The following is a 27,840-nucleotide window of genomic DNA, read 5'->3' on the forward strand; positions in this document are numbered from 1 at the left end:
ATCTCCTTAAATTTAAAGAAACACGCCTTCTTTTAGTTTTTTTTTTGGGAGGGGGGGTAAATAAACTTAACGGTGGTGGGGTGTAAAAGGAGGTGAGTCCAATTGATTTTATTGTTCATAATGTATTTATAAGGAGCCTCCGTTGCTCAGGCGGCAGCGCGCCGGCCTCTCACAGCTGGGTTCCGTGGTTCAAATCCCGGTCTCTCCATCTGACATTCGTGCTGGACAAAACGGAGGCGGGATACTCCGGTTTTCCCTGTCATCATTCATTCCAGCAACACTGTCCAATATAGTTTCATTTCATTTGTCATTCATTAATCATTGCCCCAGAGGAGTGCGACAGGTTTCGGCAGCTGACACAATTCCTATTGTTGCCGCTAGATGGGGGCTTTATTCATTCCATTCCTGACCCTGTCGAATGACTGGAAACAAGCTGTAGATTGTCGATGTACTTATTCTGATCATAAACCGATCGTTTTTAATCTTTCCTGGATTCGTTTTCAAGAGCCATCTTTTCTTTCGGAGAACGTTCTTAGATTACAGTAGATTCTCCTGGCATATAAATAAAAATTTAAACACATTTGAAATAAACGATAGGAATGAGATTGATCGTCCATTTGTTCACCTCTATAATAAGGTCAATAATGCATGGAAGTATGTCATTCGTATCGCCAGAAATCCCGCACACTTGCCTACGCGCGACATTGGTGCTGGTCACATTCTCAACAATGACAATGGCAGCAGATGTAATTTACCCCCAAGTAGCCGTCTTGCATCTTGCTGTGGGGTCCAGAACATATAATAATAATAATAATAATAATAATAATAATAATAATAATAATAATAATAATAATAATAATAATAATAATAATAATAATAATAATAATAATAATAATAATAATAATGTTCAAGACCGTCGTCAAATGTGCGGACCGCGTGGAAACGGGTCCTGGACGGGTAATGACTAAGAATGCAGTCCGGCAGCGGGTTCAGTATCGCCAAGGCACCCAAGACGACACCATGCTGGATCTCCTGAAGGATTTGATCCATATTATAAATGCTTATAGGAAAAGATGGCAAAGATGTAAAGACCCAACTGACCGGGTGGAATACCTGGACCTAGCCCGGGAAGTACGAAATCGATTGCTGGAAAGAAAGATTGAAAAATGGGAGGAAACTTGCTGTAATCTATTAGAAAAAGATTCAGATCGCGAATTTTGGCGGATTCTCTCAGAAAACCAGTCAGATCGCGAATTTCGGCGGATTATATATAAAACAATAAGCATTCAATTCTAAATTTCAGTATAATACCGTAGCGAAGCACGGGTATCTTGCTAGTATATATATATTGGTAATTAATACTAGAGGGTTCCTCTGAGGATCGTCTGGATTTCGAAATTGCGGTTTCAATACCGAATGTTATCGTAATTATATCAATCAAGGTTGGCTCTATCTAGAAAGCCGCCATGAAATTTAAAAAGTTCCAAATTAAATTAGAAACTAAACCAAACCCCATGGCGCAACAGCCTCGAAGTGCCTTGGCCTACAAACGACCGCTGCTCAGCCCGAAGGCTTACAGATTACGATGTGTCGTGTGATCAGCACGACGAATCCTCTCGGCCGTTATTCTTGGCTTTCTAGACCAGGGCCGCCATCTCATTGTCAGACAGTGTAACCGTTAAATACCATGCTAATAGACACGTCATGAGGGCCAACAAGTAATATAGGGTTAGCGTCGGGGAGGCATCCTGTCGTAAAACAGGTCCAAATCCAATTGTGAGACACATTTTGCAACCGAAACCCCAGAAGTGTGTGAAAACCGGTGGAAGAAGGAAAATAATTATTATAATTAATAAAATAAAATAATACGAGCGGTATAGATAGATACCTGAAAATACTGACAAGCTGACGTAACACGTACAGTTAAGTACATAGTGACGGCTAAAGCTTCTAAATGAAATAGCGTGAATAATAAATTCGTTAACCGATTGACTGCACCTGAAAAAACCGCTATATGACAATATTGTGGCAGAAATACTTATCCGCAACACATAAATCATCAAGAGCGATAAATATTTGATAATACTCGCGTAATATTGAACCTTAAATGACAGAATCTTACCGGCCGAAGTTCTAATATGAAATATTTCACATGGCAGTTTTTTCAGGTGCAACGATGGTATACAATACTTTTACATAAAGATAATACATGTAACTTTCTTCAGTGTTATAAACAATATTTAATTTAATTATATCTCGCCGGATGATTTTTGTCTTCTTTTGATAAACAGGTAATATCTAAACTTAACCGAAATATGTATAAACTTTGTAAATATGCATTACAAATATATGTTGACTTCTGATTTTCCAGTTTTCTTTCCCTGGTCGTTTACTCCCAACTGCGGCAGGAACTGTCCTCTGCATCACTGCTCTATTGACCCTGCCGTCATCCATGGGTACTGCTGCGGTTGTGCTCAGTTGTTTGGTGAGTACTTGTTTATTCTTATTTCAATTAGAAAACTAGAAATGTCGCAGTGTCTGTTATTTCTATTAAATTTCATAACAGAAATTCTCGGTCCACCTCTGTGGTGTAGTGGTTAACGTGATTAGCTGCCACAAAATTTTAAAAGTGGTACGAGGGCTGGAACAGTGTCCACTCAGCCTCGGGAGGTCAACCTCAGCCATCCTGGAAGTGGTTTGCTGTGGTTTCCCACTTCTCCTCCAGGCAAATGTCGGGATGGTACCTAAGTTCAGGCCACGGCCGCTTCCTCCCCTCTTTCTTTTCTATCCCTTCCAATCTTCTCATCCCTCCACAAGTAAAGCAGGTGAGGCCGCCTGGGCGAGGTCCCTCTCTGAGTCCGAGGGGAAAACCGACCTTGGAGGGTAAGCAGATTAAGAAAGAAAGAACAGAAATCCTCGAAGAAATGTGTTAGCTCTTTTAGTACTGTCATAAATGTTATTCTACAGACTGTGGTAAATCCATGCTACAGTAACACATCTGCATTATTTTGTAACGCGACGGGCCGACAGGGTGATAAATAAAAACACAACTGGTAGCGTTTAATTTTACGGCTATTTTTTATTCTACTACTATTGCTTACACACTAACCCAGTCATTGTCCGGCCCCGCGGTGTAGGGAGCAACGCGTCCGCTTGTTACCCGGCGGCCCCGGGTTCGATTCCCGGCCGGGACAGGGGGTCTTTAATTGTAAATGATTAATATCCCTGGGGACTAGGTGTTTGTGTCGTCCTTGACGTTCCTTTCCTCACATTCAACACTCTACACTTCCGCAATTACACTTACACGCAGGTTCCTCTCATATGGTGAAAGTAGTGGAAAAAGATCTGCAGAGGTCGACGCCACGAACAAATATCTTCTTTAAAAAACTCTCTGCTCTGCACAGTTTGACAATTATGCACATCGTGCACTGTCTGTCACAACAAGCAACTAACACTAATTCGTCGGTCGTACGCTCCAATAGTGTTCGTTCGATGCCACTTGCCGGTCTTCGTCAGACACCCACGCTGCAAAGCAAACATACGACACACCACTCGAGACACTCACAGACTGACTCGACTTCACGTGACTCAACTGCATGACAGATAGCTCGCTGACCACCTGTCCGACTTATACAGGCAAGCTTAGCGGTTCGAGATTAATCCGGAAGGTCGATGCACCTGGTCCACTATCGATTCATCCCTCTAGAAATTTCTAGGGTGACAAAGAGAGAGGGGGAGAGCTAGTACTTCCACTACCGGCTCGCCCTTCCTGAGTGCGTGCGGCGGGCCAAACTAACTCGCCCCTGCCGCTTCCAAACCAAAATGGCGGACATCGCGTGACAATATTATATGGATTCTGCTGGGACGTTATGTATTTGTTGGAGGCTGGACTACCTATTTTCTGCCAAAATTCGACTTTTTTAACAATTGGCTTTACATCGCACCTACACAGATACAGTAGGTTTTACGGCGACGATGGGACAGGAAAGGAAGCGGTCGTGGCCTGGTGTGAAGATGGGAAAACACAGAAAGCCATCTTCAGGGCTGCCGACGGTGGGGTTCGAACCTACTATCTCCCGAATGCAAGCTCACAGATGCGCGCCCCTACCCGCACGGCCAACTCGCTCGGTATGTCTACATACATACATACATACATACATACATACATACATACATACACAGGCCTACATATATTTCCATTAAATAAAGAGTGCTATACTTTTAAGTCTTCAGTCTGTAATTCTCCGTGAATTAACTAAGGGCCTCCACAGTCCTCTGTTTATAAGTAGCTCTATAGGCTCGTTTAGTTCTAGTGCTCCCACCATTATATCATTAAAACTGAGTCTAACTATCGTCATATTTGTCTCGCTGTGCCTCTGTTATCCTCCATCGTCGAGTCCAATATTCTTCTTAGATATTCAACTCCGTTCGCCTCACATGATCCAACCACCGAAGCCGGTTCATACGAATAGCTTAATGCTACCAGGTCATACACTTCTTGTGTAGTGTAGCCCATGATTTCACACCGTAGGGTGTTTTCTGGCATTTGCTATACATTTTACTGTATTTCTCTTCTATTTCTGTTTTCTGCTTTAATTTATTACCTCTGTCTTGCCTATTTAGGCGTACGTAATAACATCATGAGCCATCTTCTTATCTCTTTACTTAAGAATCCCTGCGCCTAAATTTCTCCTCTCTTACTCCCTCCTTATATCGTTACTCATATCATCACAGTTTAGTGACGGACATTTCATTTTACAATAAATCCACTTGGTATTTACATATTTGCCCCATCCGGCAGTCCTCAGTTATAATTATATTTTCTTTTAATTTCAACTTTCTTCCTTAATTACTTCGTATGTATGCGAGGGCTAATCCAGAATCTGGACACTCTTTCCTTTGAGGAAAAATTCCAAGCTGTTCAAGTATATATATTTTGGCCCCGGAGCATATCGAAATATGGAGGCAACTTCAAAGACGGCGCAGACCTTCGCTTCGGGATAATTGGTGGGTAGATGGTAAGTCGTATCAAAAAACAAATATCACAATCGCATTTTAATTTGGAGAGATCTACAACTTCGGTCCTATAACATATTGTCGTATCTCGATCCCTTATATGTTAGGTAGAGCTACATTTCTCAATTTTGAATTAATTTTGTACTTTACACAGGTATATCTTACGGTTTGGCACACTTATAAGAAAGATAGAATCATCAAATGCGGTACGCACATTAACACGATCAGTGGTCACATTTTAGCCTAATTTTATGATTCCAGGTGCTGCATAAGTATCCAAAAAATAAAGTAATGTGTGAAAACTGTACCCAAATTTCGGCCTATTTAATGTTTCTAACTCAATCTAATACATGAATATAGGAGATACGAGAAAATGTCATAGGACCGATCATGCAGAACACTATAAGAGGCGTCCGATGGCGGAAACCATTTGTTGATACGATCATCTACCATTTCAAAGCAGTAACTCTCGAAATGAAGGTCTGCACTTAATAACGTGCCCATGCGTAACTATATAAATAAAGTTCTAGTCGGTCCGCTGTCTGTAATTTCGTTGATTTTGCCAATTTTTCAGATATTTATCCGATTTAGGTCAACTCAAGACCATATCCGTGGTTTTTAGCTTTCGTGTCCGTTTGTCTGTTTGTCCGTCTGTTCCACCATCGCGGTGAAACGGCTGGGTAGATCTCAGCCAAACTGCATATATAGAGTATACTTATCCAGAGGAAGGTTTATATATGCATATGATTTTAAAATCACTGAATAGAATGGGGTTTATAGGGAAACCACAACAGTTTTCTTCCATTTGCTCTCATAATTGATATAATAATTATGCTCATAACAAAGGGACGTTTCGCGATGTAGTCTATGGATTTTACAGAAATTCAATATTACTTTTAGTCCCCGGAAAATATCGAAATATGGAGGCAATTTCAATGACGGCGCAGGCCTTCGTTTCGTGGTAACTGCTTTCTAAACGGTAATTCATTTCACAAGGCAGATTACACAATCCCTGCTCAATTTCAAGAGATCTTCAACCTTGGTCCTATGCCTTATTGTCGTATCTCGATTCTTTGTATAGCGCAGCATTGATCAGTTACATTAAAATCTCTCTAACTCGATTGCGACTGGCATTAGCAATTGCATTTTACATCGGAAACAACGTATGGAGTCTTCCCCGTTTTGTTTCTCGATTAGTCCTATGAGACATGCAATTATAATAATCTTAGTCACTGCGTGTGTAGTAACTTCGTAGAACTCTGTATACAAGGTATAATACCGTAGCGAAGCACGGGTGCATTTGCTAGACAATTAATAAACAGCTTAGCACACACTCCCCTTATGCCTGAACTTTGCCACGAAATTTGAAAAGCGGTACGAGGGCTGGAACTTTCTTAACTGTAATACTCGGGAGGTCATCTGATTAGAGGTGGGTTTCGATTCCCATCTCAGCCATCATCGAAGCAGTTTTCCGTGATTTCCTACTTCTCCTCCACGAAATGCCGGGATGGTATCTAACTTAACACGCGAGTGGTCTCTAGCTGAATTGTAACACGAGTGGTCGCACTTAAGACTTTCTCTCATATTAAACTTCATTTAAAATAAATATATCTTCCACAATTTTGCGGGGCGTAAGAGTGAAATGTTTTTTTCGTGTGGCTATTTCTAGCCGAGTGCAGCCCTTGTAAGGCAGACCCTCCGATGAGGGTGGGTGGCATCTGCCATTTGTAGGTAACTGCGTGTTATTGTGGTGGAGGATAGTGTTATGTATAGTGTGTGAGTTGCAGGAATGTTGGGGACAGCACAAACACCCAGCCCCCGGGCCAATGGAATTAACCAATGAAGGTTGAAATCCCCGACCCGGCCGGGAATCGAACCCGGGACCCTCAGTACGCTGACCATTCAGCCAACGAGTCGGACATGAAATGAATGACTGAAAGTAGACGCAAAATCTGCTTTATACATTTTAGATTTAAAAAATGAAACGATTAGCCTTATATTACACAAACAAATTACTACTTAATGGAAGTTAGTAATTAGTTCCGTCACATGTCAGTACGTGATATTCACAAGAGTACCGGGCTGAATGGCTCAGATGGTTAAGGTGTTAGCTCTCTGAGCGCAAGTTGGCAGGTTTGATCGTGGCGTAGTCCAGTGGCAGTTGAGGGTGCTCAGATATGTCAGGCGTAGATTCACTGGTATGTAAAAGAACTCCTGTGGGACAAAATTCCGGCACCTCGGCACCTGCTAAAAACCGCAAAAAGTAGTTACTGGAACGTAAAACAAGTAACATTGTTATTAATATAGAATTTTCTGTCAGTATTAATACAAATGCAAGAATAAAGTGCAATAAGTTTTCTCTGTAACATTTGAGTTAGCTGGAGCTTGTAACTGCTCTTATTACCCAGCATTCTTCCTTGACTCAAAATTTGACTCATTTAACAGTAACTGCAAATGGAGAACGTTTCGCGCACGACTTACGTCAAATACTACCGCCTACTACCTCTCGACTTCAACATAACACCAACGCCACTGGCCGCGCGATGAGAGAATCTCTCACACAGGGCGTACGAACTCATACGAATGTTTGTTTCGGCTAGAGGAGGGGATGCTTACCCTTCAAATGTGAATCGTCTTATTCACGGCAGCTATCAACTCAGCTAGAAGAAGGAACAGTCACTTCCCTGAGAAGTAAACTCACAATACAAAATAATATGAGAGAAAATCTCATACAGCGACCACTCGCGGGTTAGGCCACGGCCGCTTCCTTCCTTCTTCTTTGCCCAATCCTTCCAATCTTCCCATCTCCCATCAGGCCCCTGTTCAGCATAGCAGGTGAGGCCGCCTGGGTGAGGTACTGATCCTCCTCCCCAATTGTATCCCCGGCCAAATGTCTCGCGCTCCAGAACACTGCCCTTGAGGTAGTAGAGGTGGGATCCCTCGCTGAGTCTGGGGGATAATGGAAATCTGAACGCTAAACTGACTTTAAAGAAAAGTATCATAGTTAGCGTTACGAAAGACACATCACACTACAAACCACCGCAGGAACACGCAATAGTGATTACATTTATTCGCATAAAATTTAGGCATAATTCACGTTCACACAATTGGGAAATGGTTAGAAAAATAGAAGAATAAGTAGGTAAGTACTTGAAATGTGTCTAGCCCATTGGCTTAGCTGTTCACCTTCCACTTAGCCGGCCGAGATTCAAATGCAGATCGATTTCGAGTTACAATTTTCATGTGACTAATCACATAGTGTCACATGATTACCGATGTTGTGATCGTGACCTCCAGTTTTACGTGTAAACCGAATCACAAAGATATCACTCTTTATTCAAAAATACCGAGCGAGTTGGTAGTGCGGTTAGGGTCGCTTAGCTGTGAGCTTGCAGTCGGGAGATGGTGGTTTCAAATCCCACCGTCGTCAGCCCTGAATATTTTTTTCCGTGGTTTCCTATTTTCATACCAAGCAAATGCTGGGGCTGCAGGCTAATTAAGGCCACGGCCACTACTTTCCCATTCTTAAGTCTTTCTCAGCCTTCCGACACTGAAAACCTTCGATATGTTACTGTGACGTCAAACCACCAAGGAAAAATATCTGTTTTAGAATTTAAAATTCCCTGGAGGCGCCGGGTATCGATCCCGGTACCTCTCACATGCTAAGCGAGCGCTCTACCATCTGAGCTACGCCCCCAGATACCCAAGAACATATTCTTTGGTAGCTTTATGCAAATATCAACTTTCGTGGGCCTGATAGTTCTTGAAACCACACCCAGATAGTGTGGCAATGGTCCTATAATGAGATCGAGTAGACCTACTTTCACTTTCTCCTGGCGACAAAGAACACCTTTTACATGCTGAGGTTTCTATACCACCGCAGCAGTCCTCTTCAAGTCAGTGCAGCAGTGAGAGTGCCCGCAGATCCCGCAAGGAGCAAAGCTGCTCTGTTAGCATAGTAGGCAATTACGGGTTGAACGAAAGTCGCCTGTATGTAAGAACTAGAAAATATATCCGTGCTTCGCTACGGTATTCTACATAGTATACGAATTTCCACGTAAATTACTGTACACGCAGAGAGTAAGATTTTATTAAATTGTATATCTCTTGGCGTAGTGGTTAGTGTGATTAGCTGCCACCCCCGGAGGCCCGGGTTCGATTCCCGGTTCTGCCACGAAATTTGAAAAGTGGTACGAGGGCTGGAACGGGGTCCACTCAACCTCGGGAGGTCAACTGAGTAGAGGTGGGTTCGACTTCCACCTCAGCCAACCTGGAAGTGGTTTTCCGTGGTTTCCCACTTCTCCTCCAGGCGAATGCCGGGATGGTACCTAACTTCAGGCCACGGCCGCTTCCTTTCCTCTTCCTTGTCTGTCCCTTTCAATCTTCCCGTCCCCCAGCAAGGTCCCTGTTCAGCATAGCAGGTGAGGCCGCCTGGGCGAGGCACTGGTCATCCTCCCCAGTTGTATCCCCGATCCAGAATCTGAAGCTCCAGGACACTGCCCTTGATGCGGAGGTGGGATCCCTCGCAGAGTCCGAGGGAAAAACCGGCCTTGGAGGGTAAACAGATAAAGAAGAAGAACAAGAAGCATATCTCTTAGTCCGCTTCTGTGGTGTAGTGATTTGTGTGATTAGCTGCCACCCCCGGAGGCCCGGGTTCGGTTCCCGGCTCCGCTACGAAATTTGAAAACGGGGTCCGCCCAGTCTCGGGAGGTCAGCTGAGCAGAGAGGGTTCGATTTGCATCTCAGCCATCCTCGAAGTGGTTTTCCGCGGTTTCCCACTTCTCCTCCAGGCAAATGCCGGGATCCCTTCGAATCTTCCCATTCCCCTACAAGGCCCCTGTTCAGCATAGCAGGTGGAGCCCGCCAGGGCGACGTACTGGTATCCTCCCGACCCAAAATCTCACGCTCCAGGACATTGCTCTGGAGGGTAAACGGATTAGAAATGACCACGGGGAGGTCCCCATACTTCTTTCCAATACATGGTGTGCGTTGGGGAGTTTTGATGATCAGATGCCTTAAACAAATATTTGCATACGTAGACTGTACACCGTGCGTTAACGATACGTCCCTTATTAATCCTTCTATCGAAAAGGTGCACATGAGAAGAAAGTTTTAGAAATAGAAAAGTCATGAGAATTATTATATTCCGGGTCTCATTTAAGAAAAGGCTAGGAAAACAATAGGTAGAGAATCTGCTACCTGGGCGACTGCCCTAAATGCGTATCAGTAGTGATTGATGATGACATCCTTCTGCTCACATTGACTCCCGCCATCATGCAGGAAAGTATTCATGAAGTGGTAAATGACTGTAGACCTAAAGAGTGGAATTTAAAAATTAATGTACTGAAAACCAAAGAAATTGTATGCAAAAAACTATATAAATTGTCAAAGAATGAACAATGGTGGATGGGTGAGACGAGATTAGAAGTTGTCAAGAAAGCAGAGTATTTGGGTATGATGTTAAGTGGAAGTGGAAAATGGTCAGAACAAATAAAAAGAGCTAAACTAAAGGGTGCGAGTGCACTGTCAGCTGTTAACATGTTGGATATAAAGTTGCCCATCGTCTCCATAAGACCTATCTGTGCCAGTGGGACGTAAATCCACTAGCAAAAATAAATAAATAAAAAGGATCCTCTGTGGTGTAGTGGTGAGTGTGATTAGCTGCCACCCCCGGAGGTCCGGATTCGATTCCCGGCTCTGCCACGAAATTTGAAAAGTGGCACGAGGGCTGAAACGGGGTCCACTCAGCCTCGGGAGGTTAACTGAATAGAGGTGGGTTCGATTCCCATCTCAGCCATCCTGGAAGTGGTTTTCCGTGGTTTCCCACTTCTCGTCCAGGCAAATGCCGGGATGGTACCTAACTTAAGGCCACGGGCGTTTCCTTCCCTCTTCCTTTCCAATCTTCCCATCCCCCACCAAGGCCCCTGTTCAGCATATCAGGTGAGGCCGCCTGGGCGAGGTACTGGTCATTCTCCACAGTTGTGTCCCCGGACCCAATGTCTCACGCTCCAGGACACTGCCCTTGAGGCGGTAGAGGTGGGTTCCCTCGCTGAGTCCGAGGGAAAAACCAACCCTGGAGGTAAGAAAGAAAGAAGAAATAAAAGGATGCCCAATACTGCTTACAGAGTGTATAAAAACGTTTTTCATGCATTAGTTAAATCTAGGGTGTTGTACGGAGCAGAGATCTAGGCAGTTGAAGGGGAAGTTTATACACTTGATGCAATTACAAGAAGATTTACTAAAATCATTATGGGAATGCCCAGTTGTACAGCTAACTGTGGAGTGAGAATAATGTGCAGAGATGTAATTCTACACGCAGCCGGCCCCGTGGTGTAGGGGTAGCGTGCTTGCCTCTTACCCGGAGGCCCCGTGTTCGATTCCCGGTCAGGTCAGGGATTTTTACCTGGACAAGAGGGCTGGTTCGAGGTCCACTCAGCCTACGTGATTAGAATTGAGGAGCTATCTGACGGTGAGATAGCGGCCCCAGTCTAGAAAGCCAAAAATAATGGTCGAGGGGATTCGTCGTGCTGACCACACGACACCTCGTGATCTGCAGGCCTTCGGGTTGAGCATCGGTCACTTGGCAGGCCAAGGCCTTTCAAGGGCTGTAGTGCCATGGGGTTTGGTTCGGTTTTAGATATTGTTAAAAGGATAATCATTAATCAAGTATTGTCTGAGATTGAAGTTGGGATCAGGTGGCCTACCATCACCAAATGAAATATCAGAATCAAGGGTACTGGGTGGATTGGGTACGGAACATTTTGGAAACAATAGGAATGGGATACTACTGGGAATGGGATTGCATGAAGCAGCTAAGAATGTGTAAGAAAATATTGTAAGTGTTAATGATATTGAAAAGCAACAAATTGCTTCACAGTGTAAACATAACAGGTAATTAGAGGAATTTTTTTGTAATTGGGAGAATTAGGATAAATATAGATAATATAACAAATAAGGAAATGAGGGGCACAATATGGTGGTTAAGTGGGGTACACAAAAATAAAGCATACAGACCAAATAGAGATGAAAATAAATGTTTACTATGTTCTGAAGAAACGGGATGGGCAAACCTTATAAAAGATTGTTTAGAGACAAGGGAAATAATAGAGAAATTTATAGATGAGAAGGATAGCGAAAATCAGCTGTATACGCTTGCAAAGTTATTGAACAGAGAGTGTATGCACCAGGGAAGAATTTCAAAGTTATTCATCATTTTTAGGGGAATATGGTGTAGGAAATTGGTGGAAAGAAAATGAAGTGGCACATGCTAGTTAGTAATAGAATTTTGCCTAAGTCAACCTAGAAAATATAACTCCGTTGAAGCCTAGAGCAGATAGGTACACATATTATAGTTATAGTATATAATTAGTCGTATTTCAATTAGTCTGCATGCTTTTTGTTCTTCTTTCGATAGTTAATATTAATACACATTTCAGGTGTCGAACATGATATGGAGGGACTGAGAGTGACTACTGTGGTGACCTCTTTTTGGGGTCGTGTTTCCGGGCAATCTGATGAACCTCGATAGCATGACCGAGAAGTTTCATTTCTTATAATAATATTTCTAACACACTTTTTAGGCCATTATTTCTCTGTTCAATTTCTAAATCACTTGAAAATGTTACATCTTGATTCATAATATTTTCAGAACACATTCTTTATTGTTGTTCTTACTGCATGTTCTTCAATTATGCTATATTAAGTTTTTAAACGGCATGTATCGAAAATTAAGATTACAAAAAACAGTACTTTCTCCAGATCTATGGTTTCAGAGATTATGGGAGACAGGTATTATCTTATCTTAAATCTCCTGCTAACTCTATGGGTGTGAGTTTTTCTATAAACCATCAGCTACGAGTAGTACAGATAGTGTAAATATATAGCCTTCTGTATTTCATTGAATAGTAAAGAATACTGCAATTAAAGAACAGTATGTTGAATTTTATTTAGCAAATATCATAGGGATAGATAAATTATCCATACGTAGGTTTTCTGACCATCCAATGATACCAAACTTTGCAACTGAAGCTCTTCACAGCAACTGAATATGCGTCATTTTGTCGATTCACCGCACGTTTTTTCTCGCTTGTTAGATAGTGGGTAGAACTTCTCCTAGGTCCATCCGTCGCATCTGTAGTATGTGATAAATCACGAAGAGCAGCAGCAGCAACAGCTGGAGCAGAGAAAATACATGAAGAAACATTTTACAGAACACTTTTCAGCAGATCTACCTGGAAGCTATCAAAGAAAAGTACTCTGATATCTGTCTTCATTGACACGGTGGCCCACACCCTTACCCGTGGAGATGATCTACAGATTCACAGCATTTTGCCCCCCCCCCCCCCCCCCCCCCGCCAGGATGTTTTCGGATGCCGGTTTGGAAGTTTGGACATTCCAGGAATAATTAATGAACAAGGGGAGTGTGTATGTGAGGATCTTCAAAAGACAGAAGTATTCAGTCAGCAGTACGTAAAGATTGTTGGTTATAAGGTTAATGTCCAGATAGAGGAGGTGACTTAACTAAAGAAGTATTAAAATTTACCTATGATGACAATGGCGTTTACAGTAAGGTACAAAAGTTGAAAATTAGAAAAGCAGCTGGATTTGATAAGATTTCTGGGGATAAATTAAAGACAATGAGTTGGGATATGGTACCATATCTGAAGTACTTATTTGATTATCGTTTGCATGAAGGAGCTATAACAAATGAATGGAGAGTTGCTATAGTAGCCCCTGTGAATAAAAGAAAGGATGATAGACATAAAGCTGAAAATTACCGGCCAGTCAGTTTGACATGCATTGCATGTAAGCCTTGGGAAATCATTCTTTCTGATTATGTTAGACATGTTTGTGAAATTAATAACTGGTTTGATATAAGGCAGTTTGCGTTTAGGAAAGGTCATTCCACTGAAGCTCAACTTGTAAGATTCCAGCAAGATATAGCAGATATCGTGGATTCAGGAGGTCAAATGGACTGTATCGCGATTGACCTGCCTACAGCATTTGATAGGATGGATCATGGGAGACTACTGGCAAAAATGAGTGAAATTGGACTAGACAAAAGAGTAACTGAATGTGTTGCTATATTTCTAGAAAATAGATCTCAGAGAATCAGAGTAGGTGAAGCTTTATCTGACCCTGTAATAATTAAGAGGGGAATTCCGGAAGGCAGTATTATCGGAACTTTATGCTTTCTTATATATATAAATGATATGAGTAAAGGAGTGGAATCAGAGGTAAGGATTTTTGCGGATATTGTTATTCTCTATAGAGTAATAAATAAGTTACAAGATTGTGAGCAACTGCAACGTGACTTCGAAAATGATGTGAGATGGACAGCAGGCAATGGTATGTTGATAAACGGGGTTAAAAGTCAGGTTGTGAGTTTCACAAATAGGAAAAGTCCTCTCAGTTTTAATTACTGCGTTGATGGAGTGAAAGTTCCTTTTGGGGATCATTGTAAGTATCTAGGAGTTAATATAAGGAAATATCTTCATTGGGGCAATCACATACATGGGATTGTAAATAAAGGGTACAGATCTCTGCACATGGTTATGAGGGTGTTTAGGAGTTGTAGTAAGGATGTAAAGGAGAGTGCATATAAGTCTCTGGTAAGACCCCAACTAGAGTATGGTTCCAGTGTATGGGACCCTCACCAGGATTACCTGATTCAAGAACTGGAAAAATCCAAAGAAAAGCAGCTCGATTTGTTCTGGGTGATTTCCGACAAAAGAGTAGCGTTACAAAAATGTTGCAAAGTTTGGGCTGGGAAGAATTGAGAGAAAGAAGAAGAGCTGCTCGACTAAGTGGTATGTTCCGAGCTGTCAGCGGAGAGATGGCGTGGAATGACATTAGTAGACGAATAAGTTTGAGTGGCGTTTATGCAAGTAGGAAAGATCACAATATGAAGATAATGTTGGAATTCAAGGGGACAAACTGGGGCAAATATTCATTTATAGGAAGGGGAGTTAGGGACTGGAATGACTTACCAAGGGAGATGTTCAATAAATTTCCAATTTCTGTGAAATCATTTAGGAAAAGGCTAGGAAAACAACAGATAGGGAATCTGGCACCTGGGCGACTGCCCTAAAGGCAGATCAGTATTGATTTACTGAAGTTAGGTGGGAGCTGGAAGACACCAGTGCTCTCGCAGCCAAAGGCAGTAGGTTATGAGGACATAACTACTCTGCTAACATGGCTTACGCAAGATATCAACCAAGGAGAATTCGTTCAGTCTTTACCTGACTAATACAAAAAGTCGCAATTGTGGCTACCATTCAGAGAGTGGGTGCGCTTTGTCTCGTTTCGGACGTGCACCGTACCCAACACTTGGCTTCAGTCGTCCCCGCGACTTCAACGCGACTCGGTCGCAGACTGATCCTCAAAACAGATCATTAGTCCTTGACTGGTCCGGAGTTCGGCTGTCACCCCAAGGACACCACCAAATACGATGAATGTGTCTTGCTTCCTTTACCTGACGCAGGAAGCTTTCGTAGAGGTGAAGGCCCCTCCCCGCCATCACCCGTGGCGACCATCCAGTAAGTCGATGCGCTTTGTCGCCCCCGGAATCCTTTCGGACGCGCACCTCATCCCACGTATTTGCTAATATCCCCGAAGTTTCAGCCATTCTCGACACTAGGGACTGAATCCCCAAACAGGAAAAACCATGTTCTGAGGAGCAGTGACCTCGTGTCGAATTCGGCTGTCACCCCGACGATATTAATAAGTACAGTGGGGGAGTACCAGCTGCGATTGCAGCAGGCTTCCCCGTAGTGATGGCCCCTTCCCCGCCATCACCCGTGGCAACCATCCAGGGAGTCAGCACGCTTGATTGCCCCCCCCCCCCCCGCAATCCTTACGGACGCGTGCTGGGTGAACGGGGAATAGCGAAAGTATTTCTTACCCTTCTTACACTAATTGAATGCGGACTGCATAGTAAGCGACCTGTTCAACAATAGTATGTTTCCATCGTGCCTTACTGTTGACTACGCACCGAATGTGTTGTGGCTATAGAGCAGAATGAAGGCTTCTTCCAATCCTATTATTTCCCATCAAATCTTAAAATGATATTGAACTACGGAATAAGGTCGTAAGAATAAAGAACTGAGTTTCTCTGGTACATTATATGTTTCCTACCGGAGAATTGTTGAATTGGGCTGTGAAATTCATGCTTTCGCATTCTATTCTGGACACATATATCTTTAAGAATATCAAATACTGTAGTAGTGTTACTACCTCAATCCTATAGATGGTGCACCACGCTCAACGAACAGTGATTACTATGCATCGCATATTACAAGCTGCCATTTCCTCATACATAAATACATTTTGGTGGCAATAATAAGATTGTACGTTTCCTTAGAAACAAGTCCAATATTTAAAGCTTCCAAAAACTGAGCCTAATATTATTTCCAGTTATTCAGACTCGGAGCACTTCCTCCGTGATATACAGGCCGTATCGAGACTTTCATCGACCCGAGAGTCCACATGCATTTGTCCCATAAAATCTAATTATTCCCTTAAATAGCTACAGAAGAAGGTTCCCCCTCTCACCTTATATCAGAAGCAATCAAAAATAACATGTTAAATTTAACGTAATTTTAACATAATATGCACAGGCTTGAGTTCTCGCTAATTAAGTTGGGAGCGTGGGTTGACGACCACGAGGCACTTTTGTGTTCTGGCATTGTTTCCACTTACTTGCGCCAGGCTCCTCACTTTCATCTATTCTATCCGACCTCCCTTGGTCAACTCTTATTCACTTCCGACCCCAACGATATTAGGTTTCCCAAGATCTAAGGAGTCTTTCGTTTTCACACTCTTCGTAGCCCTTGTCTTTCTTTGGCCGATCCCTTCCATTTTCTCTCTGATCAGTGTTATATAGAGGACTAACAAAGGTACCAGTGTTTCGCTACGGTTTCTGCATGGTATACGGATTTCGAAGTAAATTACTGTACACGCAGCGAATAAGATTTTTTAAATTGCATGTTTCTTAACGTTTCCGATGTAAAGTGCGAGTAGCGGAGTTGTGATGATAACGGCAGGCCCGCTTTTCCACTGCTATTTACAATCGAGTTTAGGAGTTTCTACTATAACGTCAGGTTCACTTGCCTAACGCTATTCACAATCAATTTCAATTTTCTAGCTCGTCTGACAGATTCTGCCGGCATCTTGAATTGGTGAAGTGGGGGAGGGGGGGGGGGTAAAATTAGGACTTACAGGAATGTTTTAAGCCCATGAAACCTATAGGTTATCGTTTCGGATAAATATATCCAACTGCGTTCTGCTGATCAGTGGTACAGTGTCGACATTGGGATTCCAAGACCATGGGTTCAGACATGAAAGGAAAAGGCGAAATTTAGTTGGCGTATACAACTCCATTTTACACTCCATATCGTACGTTACCGGCATTATAAAATATATCACCTGTCAGAGATCTGGTTTACCTGCCATCTGGAACGTCGAAATTGACGACGCAGGCTAAATGACGTCAGATGAAAATGCCTTCACGCGGTAGTTATTAATATTATTATTATCTTTCTTTCTTAATCCGTTCACCGTCCAGGGTTGGTTTATCCATCAGACTCATTGAAGGAGTCCACCTCTACTTCCTCAAGGGCAGTGTACTGGACCGTGAGACTTTGGGTCGTGGGTATAACTGGGGAGGAGGACCAGTACCTCGCAAGGCGATCCTCACCTGCCATGCTGAACATGATCCTTGTTGAGGGAAGGGGGAGGGGAGGGGGCAAGATTGTAAGGAAGAGAGAAGGAAGCGCCTGTGGCCTAAAGTTAGGTACCACCCCGGCATTTGCATAGAGAAGTGAGAAACCACGGAAAACCACTTCGAGGATGGCTGAGGCGGGAATCGAACCCTTCTGTATTCAACTGACCTCCCGCGGACGAGTGGACCCAGTTCGAGCCCTCTCACCACTTTTCAAATTTCGTGGCAGAGCCGGGAATTGAACCCCGGCCCCCGGGGGTGGCAGCTAATCACACTAACCACTACACCACAGAGGCGGACTAACATCGAACTTACACACGATAGTCAATCCAAATATTATTCTATCATAATCAATCAGTCATAAATTAAAATTTCTGGAGGCGCCGGGTATCGATCCCGGTACCTCTCACATGCTAAGCGAGCGCTCTACCATCTGAGCTACGCCCCCAGTTGTTCAGTTTGTTATTCTTTGGCACACTTATACAAATACTAACTTTCGTGAAACTGAAGACTGCTGGAACCACTTCCAGATGGCGTGCACACTGGTTCTGCTTGAGATCGAGCTGACCCACTTTTACTTTCTTTCAGCGCTTACCAACGCGCCGAGGTTTTCGGGCCTCCACAGCTGTGTTTGTTTGGATCGCAGCGTGAGTGAACCCAACACTAGTAATAGCGGTGGGAAATCTATACAAATAAATGAAATTGAAGTGTCTGTTGGTAATGTCAAAATAACAGCATTCTACTAAGTACATATGAAAGTATATCATCATCATCATCATCATCATCTGTTTACCGTCCAGGTTCGGTTTTTCCCTCGGACTTAGCGAGGGATCCCATCTCTACCGCCTCAAGGGCAGTGTCCTGAAGCTTCAGACTCTTGGTCGGGGGATACAACTGGGGAGTATGACCAGTACCTCGCCCAGGCGGCCTCACCTGCTATGCTGAACAGGGGCCTTGTGCAGGGATGGGAAGATTGGAAGGGATAGGCAAGGAAGAGGGAAGGAAGCGGCCGTGGCCTTAAGTTAGGTACCATCCCGGCATTCGCCTGGAGGAGAAGTGGGAAACCACGGAAAACCACTTCCAGGATGGCTGAGGTGGGAATCGAACCCACCTCTACTCAGTTGACCTCCCGAGGCTGAGTGGACCCCGTTCCAGCCCTCGTACCACTTTTCAAATTTCGTGGCAGAGCCGGGAATCGAACCCGGACCTCCGGGGGTGGCAGCTAATCACGCTAACCACTACACCACAGAGGCGGCATGAAAGTATATACGGTACTTATAAATAAAGGCCAATTTTTACAAGTCTGTCTGTCTGTCTGTCTGTCTGTCTGTCTGTCTGTTTAGGCTATTCTCCGAAACAGTTGGACCGATTTTGACGGGACTTTAAATGGCAGATAGCTAATAGTATAAGGAGTAACTTAGGCTACTTTAAAAATTTTCAAAACAATTAGCGGGAAGGCCGATGGGGGGGGGGATATAAAAGTAATACGCGAAATATCGAATTATTCGTACAGAGACGAGACAAAGCTCATTTTAAGCCCCTTGACGCAAAGAACAAAACTCGGTAAGCCATAGGGGCCCGAAAACCATGTTTTAAGGCTCTGTAACCAACCGTTATGGAGATATTGGCACCACACTACCCCTGCTCTAGGAATCCAATAAAGAAATGACCAGTCGTAACCATGGCAACGTCAGCTCAACGGTTCTACAGCAGCGGGATTTGCCATCCAAAATTGGTACACGTATGAATTACTATCTGGAAAAGTTATACTGTAAACGCTTCTCGGCCTCTTGGCTACGATCAAAGTATAAACTTACTGGAAGAGATCATATGTAGTATAGCTCCGCGATCTTAACATCTCTTCTCGTGTTCTGTGTAGTGTTAGTGGGTATCAGGGAGTATTTGTGCATTTATTTGGTGTGGTGGTTGTGTGAACGTGTTGTCTTAAGAATCTACAGCTTATTTTTATTGATTTGAGGGCATATTTTGGTTTAATTTTGTTGTCCTAAGTGTCTCCATACTAGATTTTGCTACAATTGCTCCATAGATAACTTACTGAGAGTGTATTTTGGTTGCTAACCTTGCCCTAAAAACCACCCACTCGCTAAATTTTCTTGGTCTGCATAGATATTACTAACTAGATACGTAACTCCGTGTGGTGTAGTGGTTAGTGCGATTAGCTGCCGCCCCCGGAGGTCCGGGTTTGATTCCCGGTTCTGCCACAAAATTTGAAACGTGGTACGAGGGCTGGAACGGGGTCCACTTAGCCTCGGGAGGTCAACTGATTAGAGGTGGGTTCGATTCCCTCCTCAGCCACCCTCGAAGTGGTTTTCCGTGGGCCCCTCTTCAGCATAGCAGGTGAGGCCGCCTGGGCGAGGTACTGGTCCTCCTCCCCAGTTGTATCCCCGACCCAAAGTCTCAAGCTCCAGGACACTGCCCTTGAGGCGGTAGAGGTGGGATCTCTCGCTGAGTCCGAGGGAAAAACCAACCCTGGAGGGTAAGCAGATTATTATTATTATTATTATTATTATTATTATTATTATTATTATTTTGCTATTGGCTTTACGTCGCACCGACACAGATTGGTCTTATGGCGACGATGGGTCAGGAAAGGGCTAGGACTGGGAAGGAAGCGGCCGTGGCCTTAATTAAGGTACAGCCCCAGCATTTGCCTGATGTGAAAATGGGAAACCACGGAAAACCATCTTCAGGGCTGCCGACAGTGGGGCTCGAACCCACGATCTCCCGAATACTGGATACTGGCCGTACTTAAGCGACTGCAGCTATCGATTTCGGTATAAGCAGATTAAGAAGAAGTACAGAGACTGTTACAGGTGAGGATGGTTATCCATTTTACAGACGTCGCTCACCTGAAAACGGTGGTATAGGAACGACAGTTCGATGATGAACTCTATTGATATCGATTATCGCTGGATTGTTCCATTTGCCTCGGTACTGTCACGCACTTTTATAGCACACATCAATGTTGAACTTTGTAGCAGTATAAATTCAATAAAATACGGTATATTTGCAAGTATGTCAACAAAGGTTCAGACCTGGCAGTATTTGGAGTACAGAATGCTAACGATGAAGTGACATCATATCAAAATGCAAGATATAGTACTTCCGAAGCAATCTGGCGCATATTGTCATTTTGGATTCACGAACGTTTCCCCGCAGTACCACATATGGATACACATTTTATAAATGGTCAGATAATTTATTTTGATCCAAACAATGTCCGTGGAGTGGTAGAGAATCCGAGGAATACCACATTGATGGCGTTTTTCGATCTGTGTCTTAACGACGAATTCGCAGGCAGTTTGTTGCATGAAGAAGTACCAGATTATTACATATTTAATAATGAAAATAGCACATTCCAACGGTGACGCCGAGTTACTCCTGTGGAGGGTCATACAGGCATATTTTACGAACATACTCTTGGTAGAATTTATACAATTCATCCTAATAATCGGGAATGTTATCATCTAAGGATGTGGTTAAATGTTGTCAAGGGACCAACTTCTTTCGAAAGTCTCAAAAGCGTGAATGGTATTTTACATCCTACACATCTAGCAGCATGCCTTGCAGTTTGTTTACTAGAAGGCGATAATCACTGGTGTGACATATTAACAGATGCCAGTACAAGCAGCAGCACATCTCAATTGCGAGAGCTATTTGCCATTATATTGGTATTCTGCAATGTTACTAATCCCTCAGAATTATGGGACAAGTTTAAGGATCATTTCATGGTAGATTATGTAAGAAACCTCCAACGACATTACCCAGATGCAGACATAAATGCTCATTTACAAAACTTTACTAATCGTTCTCTGATTTAGTTACAAGACATTCTTCCTTCCATAGGCGGCAATTACTCTCCCTCATTATGGTTTACCATCTGCACAAGCGACTGATGGGTTTGTTGATAATTTGAACAGAGACATATTGAACACACAAATTTTGATCCAGTTGAACTTCAACATACAATGAAATGGCGTATAGCTTTTAGTACTGGGAGTGGCCAAGGGCAAGTTCGGCTCGCCAGATGTAGGTCTTTTGATATGACGCCCGTAGGCGACCCGCGCGTCGTGATGAGGATGAAATGATGATGAAGATGACACATACACCCAGCCCCAGTGTCAGCTAAATTAACCAATTATGGTTAAAATTCCACACTCTGCCGAGAATCGATCCCGGGACCCCTGTGGCCAAAGGCCAGCACGCTAACCATTTAGCCATGGAGCCGGACTTCAACATACGATAAATAAGAATGAACCAAGATTAAACAACGAACAAAATCAAGAGTTTACCGACTCCTCATTGACAGTGTGAATGCTGCTAACGCTCGTGGTGTATACTTTTTAGGCGCTCTAGGTGTTACTGACAAGACATTTTTGATAAATATTTTACTGGCCAAAATACGTTCAGAAGAAAGATTGCCATAGCAGTCGCATATTCGGGAATAGCTGCAACTTTACTTCCTGGGTGAAAAACAGCACATTCCATGTTTAAAATACCAATAGAAGCAGAGCGTATGGAAAATCCAGTCTGCAGTGTATGGAAAAATAGTCATAAAACCAAATTATTACAAGAGTGTGTCTTTGTAGTGTGAGACGAATGCACTATGGCAAACAAAATTTCAATCGAAGCCATGAACAGAACAATGCAAGACCTAAGAGGTAATACTGTATTATTTGGAGGAGTTACATTTTTATTCGCTGGAGATTTTAGACAAATATTATCAATTGTCACTAAAGGTACGCGAGCGGATGAAATTAACGCTTCTTTAAAACGTTCTGTACTTTGGAGACATTGTAAAAAACTTTGTTTAAAAGAAAAAGTGAGAGAAAATTCAGCTGATTTCAACATTTAGCAAAATTTTCCGTGATATTGGAGAGGGGAAGTGTCCAGAAGTGAATGATACTCATCATCATCATCATCATCATCTGTTTACCCTCCAGGTTCGGCCTTTCCCTCGGACTGAGCGAGGGATCCCACCTCTACCGCCTCAAGGGCAGTGTCCTGGAGCTTCAGACTCTTGGTCGGGAGATACAACTGGGGAGTATGACCAGTACCTCGCCCAGGCGGCCTCACCTGCTATAGTGAACAGGGGCCTAGTAGGGGGATGGGAAGATTGGAAGGGATAGGCAAGGATGAGGGAAGGAAGCGGCCGTGGCCTTAAGATAGGTACCATCCCGGCATTTGCCTGGAAGTGAAGTGGGAAACCACGGAAAACCACTTCGAGGATGGCTGAGGTGGGAATCGAACCCGCCTCTACTCAGTTGACCTCCCGAGGCTGAGTGGACCCCGTTCCAGCCCTCGTACCACTTTTCAAATTTCGTGGCAGAGCCGGGAATCGAACCCGGACCTCCGGGGGTGGCAGCTAATTACGCTAACCACTACACCACAGAGGCGGCAGTGAATGATACTCATGATATAGAACTTCCTACCGGTCTTTGTCAGGTTGTGGCGGACATTGAAACTCTAATAAATAGTATTTACTATGATGTTCACAATCTCATTATAAAAGAAGATTCCTGGTTGTGTGAAAGATCAATTTTAGCACCAATGAATAACCAGATTACTACGCTTAATCAGCGCATTTTAGATAAGCTTCCTGGTGAATCACGAACACACCTTTCCATCAATACTGTTTGCAATCCGGACGAAGCTGTTAATTATACAACAGAATTTTTAAGCAGTATAATTGTACCTGGTCTACCCACTCACAAACTAGAACTTAAGATTGGCGTGCTCATCATGCTACTCAGTAATTTAAACCCACCGAAACTTTGCAATGGTACTAGATTGCAAGTAGTGTCATTGCAAAGAAACGTTATAGAAGGTTGTATAATATCTGGATACGGAAAAGGTGAGACAGTATTTATACCACGGATTCCCATCAAACCGTCGAATTTTCCCTTTGATTACAAAAACTGCAATTTCCTATCAATATCAGTTTTGTTATGACAATCAACAAGTCACAAGGGCAAACGTTGAGCAAAGCTGGCATAGTTTTAACTAAGGGTTGCTTTACCCATGGGCAGCTATACGTCGCATGTTCACGAGCGAGGGATGTCACTAGCGTTGTTGTTTTAGCCAAAGGAAATCGTACACCAAACATTGCATATAAAGAGATTTTTCAATGAGATTAATACGAAAAGACAAATACCGTATATATATTGTACCCTGATGAGATAGGCCCTAGTTTCATGATTTGATTTTGATATGAGAAATACAGATATATAGGAATATTAAATGAATACAGTGGCAGTTTTGTGTGGACGGGAAAAATTTCGACATAAGCCAGCCGTGATCGCGACTGTCCGGCGCCACAATAAGCTTGTCATTAGGGGGAAAAGGTTTCCTGGTCAGAAGATAAGAGGATTAAATCTAGAGCTCACAACAACAGAATAATGACTACCAGGAAGTAGAAGAGTATATATTTCGGACCAAGGCCGAGCAGATGCATCACCAATACCGAGAATGTGACGTGGCAGTTTTTCCACGCCCGAGGCGTTTGGTGTGGTTACGTTTCAAGGGAGAGATTTCAAACTAACCGAAACGGTGTTGACCAATGAGAAAATATATCACAGGCCCGCAGATAAACCAACATAAGAAAAACTCAGAGTGAACTCCAGTTAGCTTCTCCGATAACAATAATTAAATTATTCCAACCACACAATTGAATAGAGGGGATTTTTGTGATATCGTTCCCATGTTGAATAATGGTAATCGTAATAAATTAAAGTAATGAATTCGTGGAAATGACCCACGCTATCTCGCCATTGGTCGAGATGAGCACGCCATCAGGGACGCCGAGTTAGCGCGCGAAAGGTGGAGGACAGAAATTAAGTGATATATCCATGATCACCGAACGATAGGAGTTCAGAATAAGACACATGAATGTGTATCGCCAGTGTATTAAGTGGGATAAAGCAGGAGATCCAAATCCACCTGCATATGCCGATTTAGGAAACCAACCCCCCTCTCCAGAAGTTGACCGCGGATGACCCCGGCGGGAAATCATATCGTCCATAAAAGTCCAGAGCGGACCTCACATCACTCAGTTCTTACCAGTACTCAGTTCTTACCAGCCACCAGTCGTTATCGGTCACCAGTCGTGTCAGTCGTAATGGAGTAGTTGAGACTCTGACACGTTGACTCTGTAAGTCAGTACCTCGGGACGTATTCGAAGTCAGTTAGAGCTGAAAGTACGTGAATTATTAGGAGAATGAATACGAACAGTGAAATTATCCATAGTACCGAGTGTGTATAATCAGTACAATTGTATGTTGAATTTAATGAATGTCATGTGTTTAAATAATAAATAACTAACGGAACGCCGATAGTACCTTTGGAAGGCAGTGTGCGGAGCCTGAAGTAAACACCTCAAGATAGACGGTGAATAACTATCCGAGCAGGGAATTATAGGAGCTAGGCGATGATCAAGACGGCTTGAAAATAAACCAGGAAGTGCCGGTTGAAGACGCGATACGCGCCGGTTCAAATGAACGACATTTCGTCGTAATGTGTCACGACGTGTGTTTCGGGCGTATATGAAGAGTATATTGTGCGAGTGTCAGGGGTCTAGGAGCACCTATAAGTGGTTTTTTTTGTTATTAATACGTTTGTGTAAAATAGTGTAATAAGGTATTAATCATGGGTAGTCACCCAGAAGTGTTTTATTATGTTAAATTTGTATTGTGCGACATGATGGACGGGTAAATCACCATGGGGCAGTAAGGCCTATATCTCCTCCGCTACGAGACAATGGAATTCTACATAGGAATGAGTACACAATTTTGATATTTAGGGGATGTTATCGCGACTGAACGGGGTTCAGTGTAAATTAATTATGGTTACTTAACATGGTCCGCTTCCCGAGTCCATGATTTTTTTTTGTTAGACGGACGAACTAATTTATATTAACGTAATAATGGGTTAGATTAATTAATTTGAGTATTTGTTTGTTGTATATAATGTAAATATGGGATATATTTCTTTCAATTAATGCATGCTGTTTGTAATACTTTGAATTAAGTTCATTTCAAGTGTTAAATTCTTTTTTTTTGTGCTAACCCATTTATTTGAATTTCATTCACTGCGGTGATCATTTGTATTTTAATTAGGAATAATTTCTATTAGACAGCCAGATTATGAAAGAGCCAGAGTATGGAAGATTTGTGTTGCGTACGGAAGGTCATTAAAATACTAATAATAATCATGTTTGTGAGTCGACAAAGGAAAGTAAAATAATAATAATAATAATAATAATAATAATAATAATAATAATATTTGGGCGTGTGCAAGTTAAAGTATAATAATAATAATGACGGTGCTTCGCGAGTTAGCCAGTGCAAATATAATAATCAAAGTGGAGATGACATGTAGCGTTAAAGACTTTCATTCGCGTAGTCAGTTTGATTTTACGTAAATTTTTGATTTTACGTTTTTGGACTTTAATTTAACCATTAAAATTTTGTTTAAAAGCAATAAAGGCACGTGAATTAGAATGGTCACGATATGTTAAAAGCCCAGAATGATTTGAGCCCATATGTAGAGTTGGAAGTCATGAGGGACGAATATCCGGCGTGAAATAAATTGAGCCGTATTGTTTGTAATGATGAAATAGATGAATCTCAAGGCCTAAGATGATATAAATGCATATGCCGGTGTTATTAGTGGTAGAATCCACGCACCGAGGATTATTTTATGAATTAAATGTTTGAAGAGTTCCGATGAAAGGAAATGGACTTCAAATTTGAAGGAATAGTTTAGCAATCGCCGGCATTGGAGGTATTTGCCCAGCCGCGATGTGCCATAGGTTGTGAGATGTGTCTTGGGAGGACAGGTGTCCCCATATAAAATTAACGGCAGTACGAAGTTGAAGGTACGGTCCCGAATACCGTGTTGTCCCGACCGATATAAAGCAGATCTTAGTGGTTCATAACGGGATTTAACATATGTGACTAAATTCTAAAGAGTGGATATTAAAATATCATCTTTCCATTTTTAATAATAATAATAACAATAATCATACTCCAAGTGAATCTTGTCTTAAATCGAGTGCTTAGTGCCAAGATAAATCGAAATTGTAAAAAGGGGTTATGCGTTAAACATATTAAGAGTGAACTACCGTGTAACAGGCGAATTTAAGTTTTTTAAAAATAATAATAATAATAATAAAAACTAAGCGACTTTTTTTTTAAGAATAAATTTTTTTATATTTTGGACATAATAATGATGTTGGGAGATGAAATGAAAATTTGAGATTTTTAACTAATAATAATAATAAATAAAATATTTGAAGAAGGAGAAGAAGAATAACCAATGAAGGTACTTTTTTTTAATTTTATTTTTTTGATGAAATTAATAAGAGCGAGAAGTTGAAGTATTATAGCGAGGTTGATTACGGGTTACGATAATCACGATTTCCACTATTAATAATAATAATAATAATAATAATAATAATAATAATAAAAATATTTATGAGGAAACTGATCATTATATTGTGCGGATAAATTAGTAGGAAGAACGACCCTTCGTTTGAAACGTCGGCAAGGATTGGCATATAATCATCCCGGATGACAAATGATAATAATCAAATACCGGATTATAATTGAAATTAATGATAATGATAAAATTAATTGATGGTAGTCAAAGTATATGCTAATGATCAGATAAAGAATGGTAATGATATTATCTAATAAGAATAGGAGGATATGCTAGGGACAGTCATCCTGTGTCGAACTGCTCTGAACCACATGTTGGGTTTTCACGGGGAGATAGCGGTAGATACGTAAATAACCCACGGACGGCACATGTTTGCAGGGTCAGAGCATAGTAATGAACCTTTTCGTACGTCTTGTCGTATTGACAAGTGTAAATATTAAAGTAGCTTTTGAGTTAATGAACTCTACCTGGTGTGTTTGTGAATCTGGAAATAATAGGCTAGAGTTTGTCCGTATTATAAATTCCCGTTTTTTCGAGGCGATAACATTTTCTACGGTGGGTGTCCGGCTCACCAGAATGTACATACCGGAAGTGTCTCATGTCCAAACGGAACGAGGAGACGACAGTAAAAAGTTACTGTCGTG

At 42.3% G+C, this 27,840-nt stretch overlaps 1 protein-coding gene and 2 non-coding genes across 3 annotated transcripts in view; 1 reads left to right on the forward strand and 2 right to left on the reverse strand.

The window, feature by feature from the left end:
* LOC136863357 (uncharacterized) overlaps positions 1–27,840 on the forward strand; it is an 81,084-nt gene that overhangs the window by 16,979 nt on the left and 36,265 nt on the right. Inside the window, exon 2 of the mRNA XM_067139750.2 lies at positions 2,372–2,485. Coding sequence (XP_066995851.2) covers positions 2,372–2,485 — 114 coding nt within the window. The remainder of the gene's footprint in view (positions 1–2,371; positions 2,486–27,840) is intronic.
* Positions 8,641–8,713, reverse strand: TRNAA-AGC (transfer RNA alanine (anticodon AGC)). The gene has a single exon. It is a non-coding gene; the product is annotated as a tRNA-Ala (tRNA).
* Positions 18,113–18,185, reverse strand: TRNAA-AGC (transfer RNA alanine (anticodon AGC)). Its single transcript has one exon. It is a non-coding gene; the product is annotated as a tRNA-Ala (tRNA).

The sequence above is a fragment of the Anabrus simplex genome, chromosome 1 (genome assembly GCF_040414725.1).
Source record: "Anabrus simplex isolate iqAnaSimp1 chromosome 1, ASM4041472v1, whole genome shotgun sequence".
Taxonomy (NCBI): domain Eukaryota; kingdom Metazoa; phylum Arthropoda; class Insecta; order Orthoptera; family Tettigoniidae; genus Anabrus; species Anabrus simplex.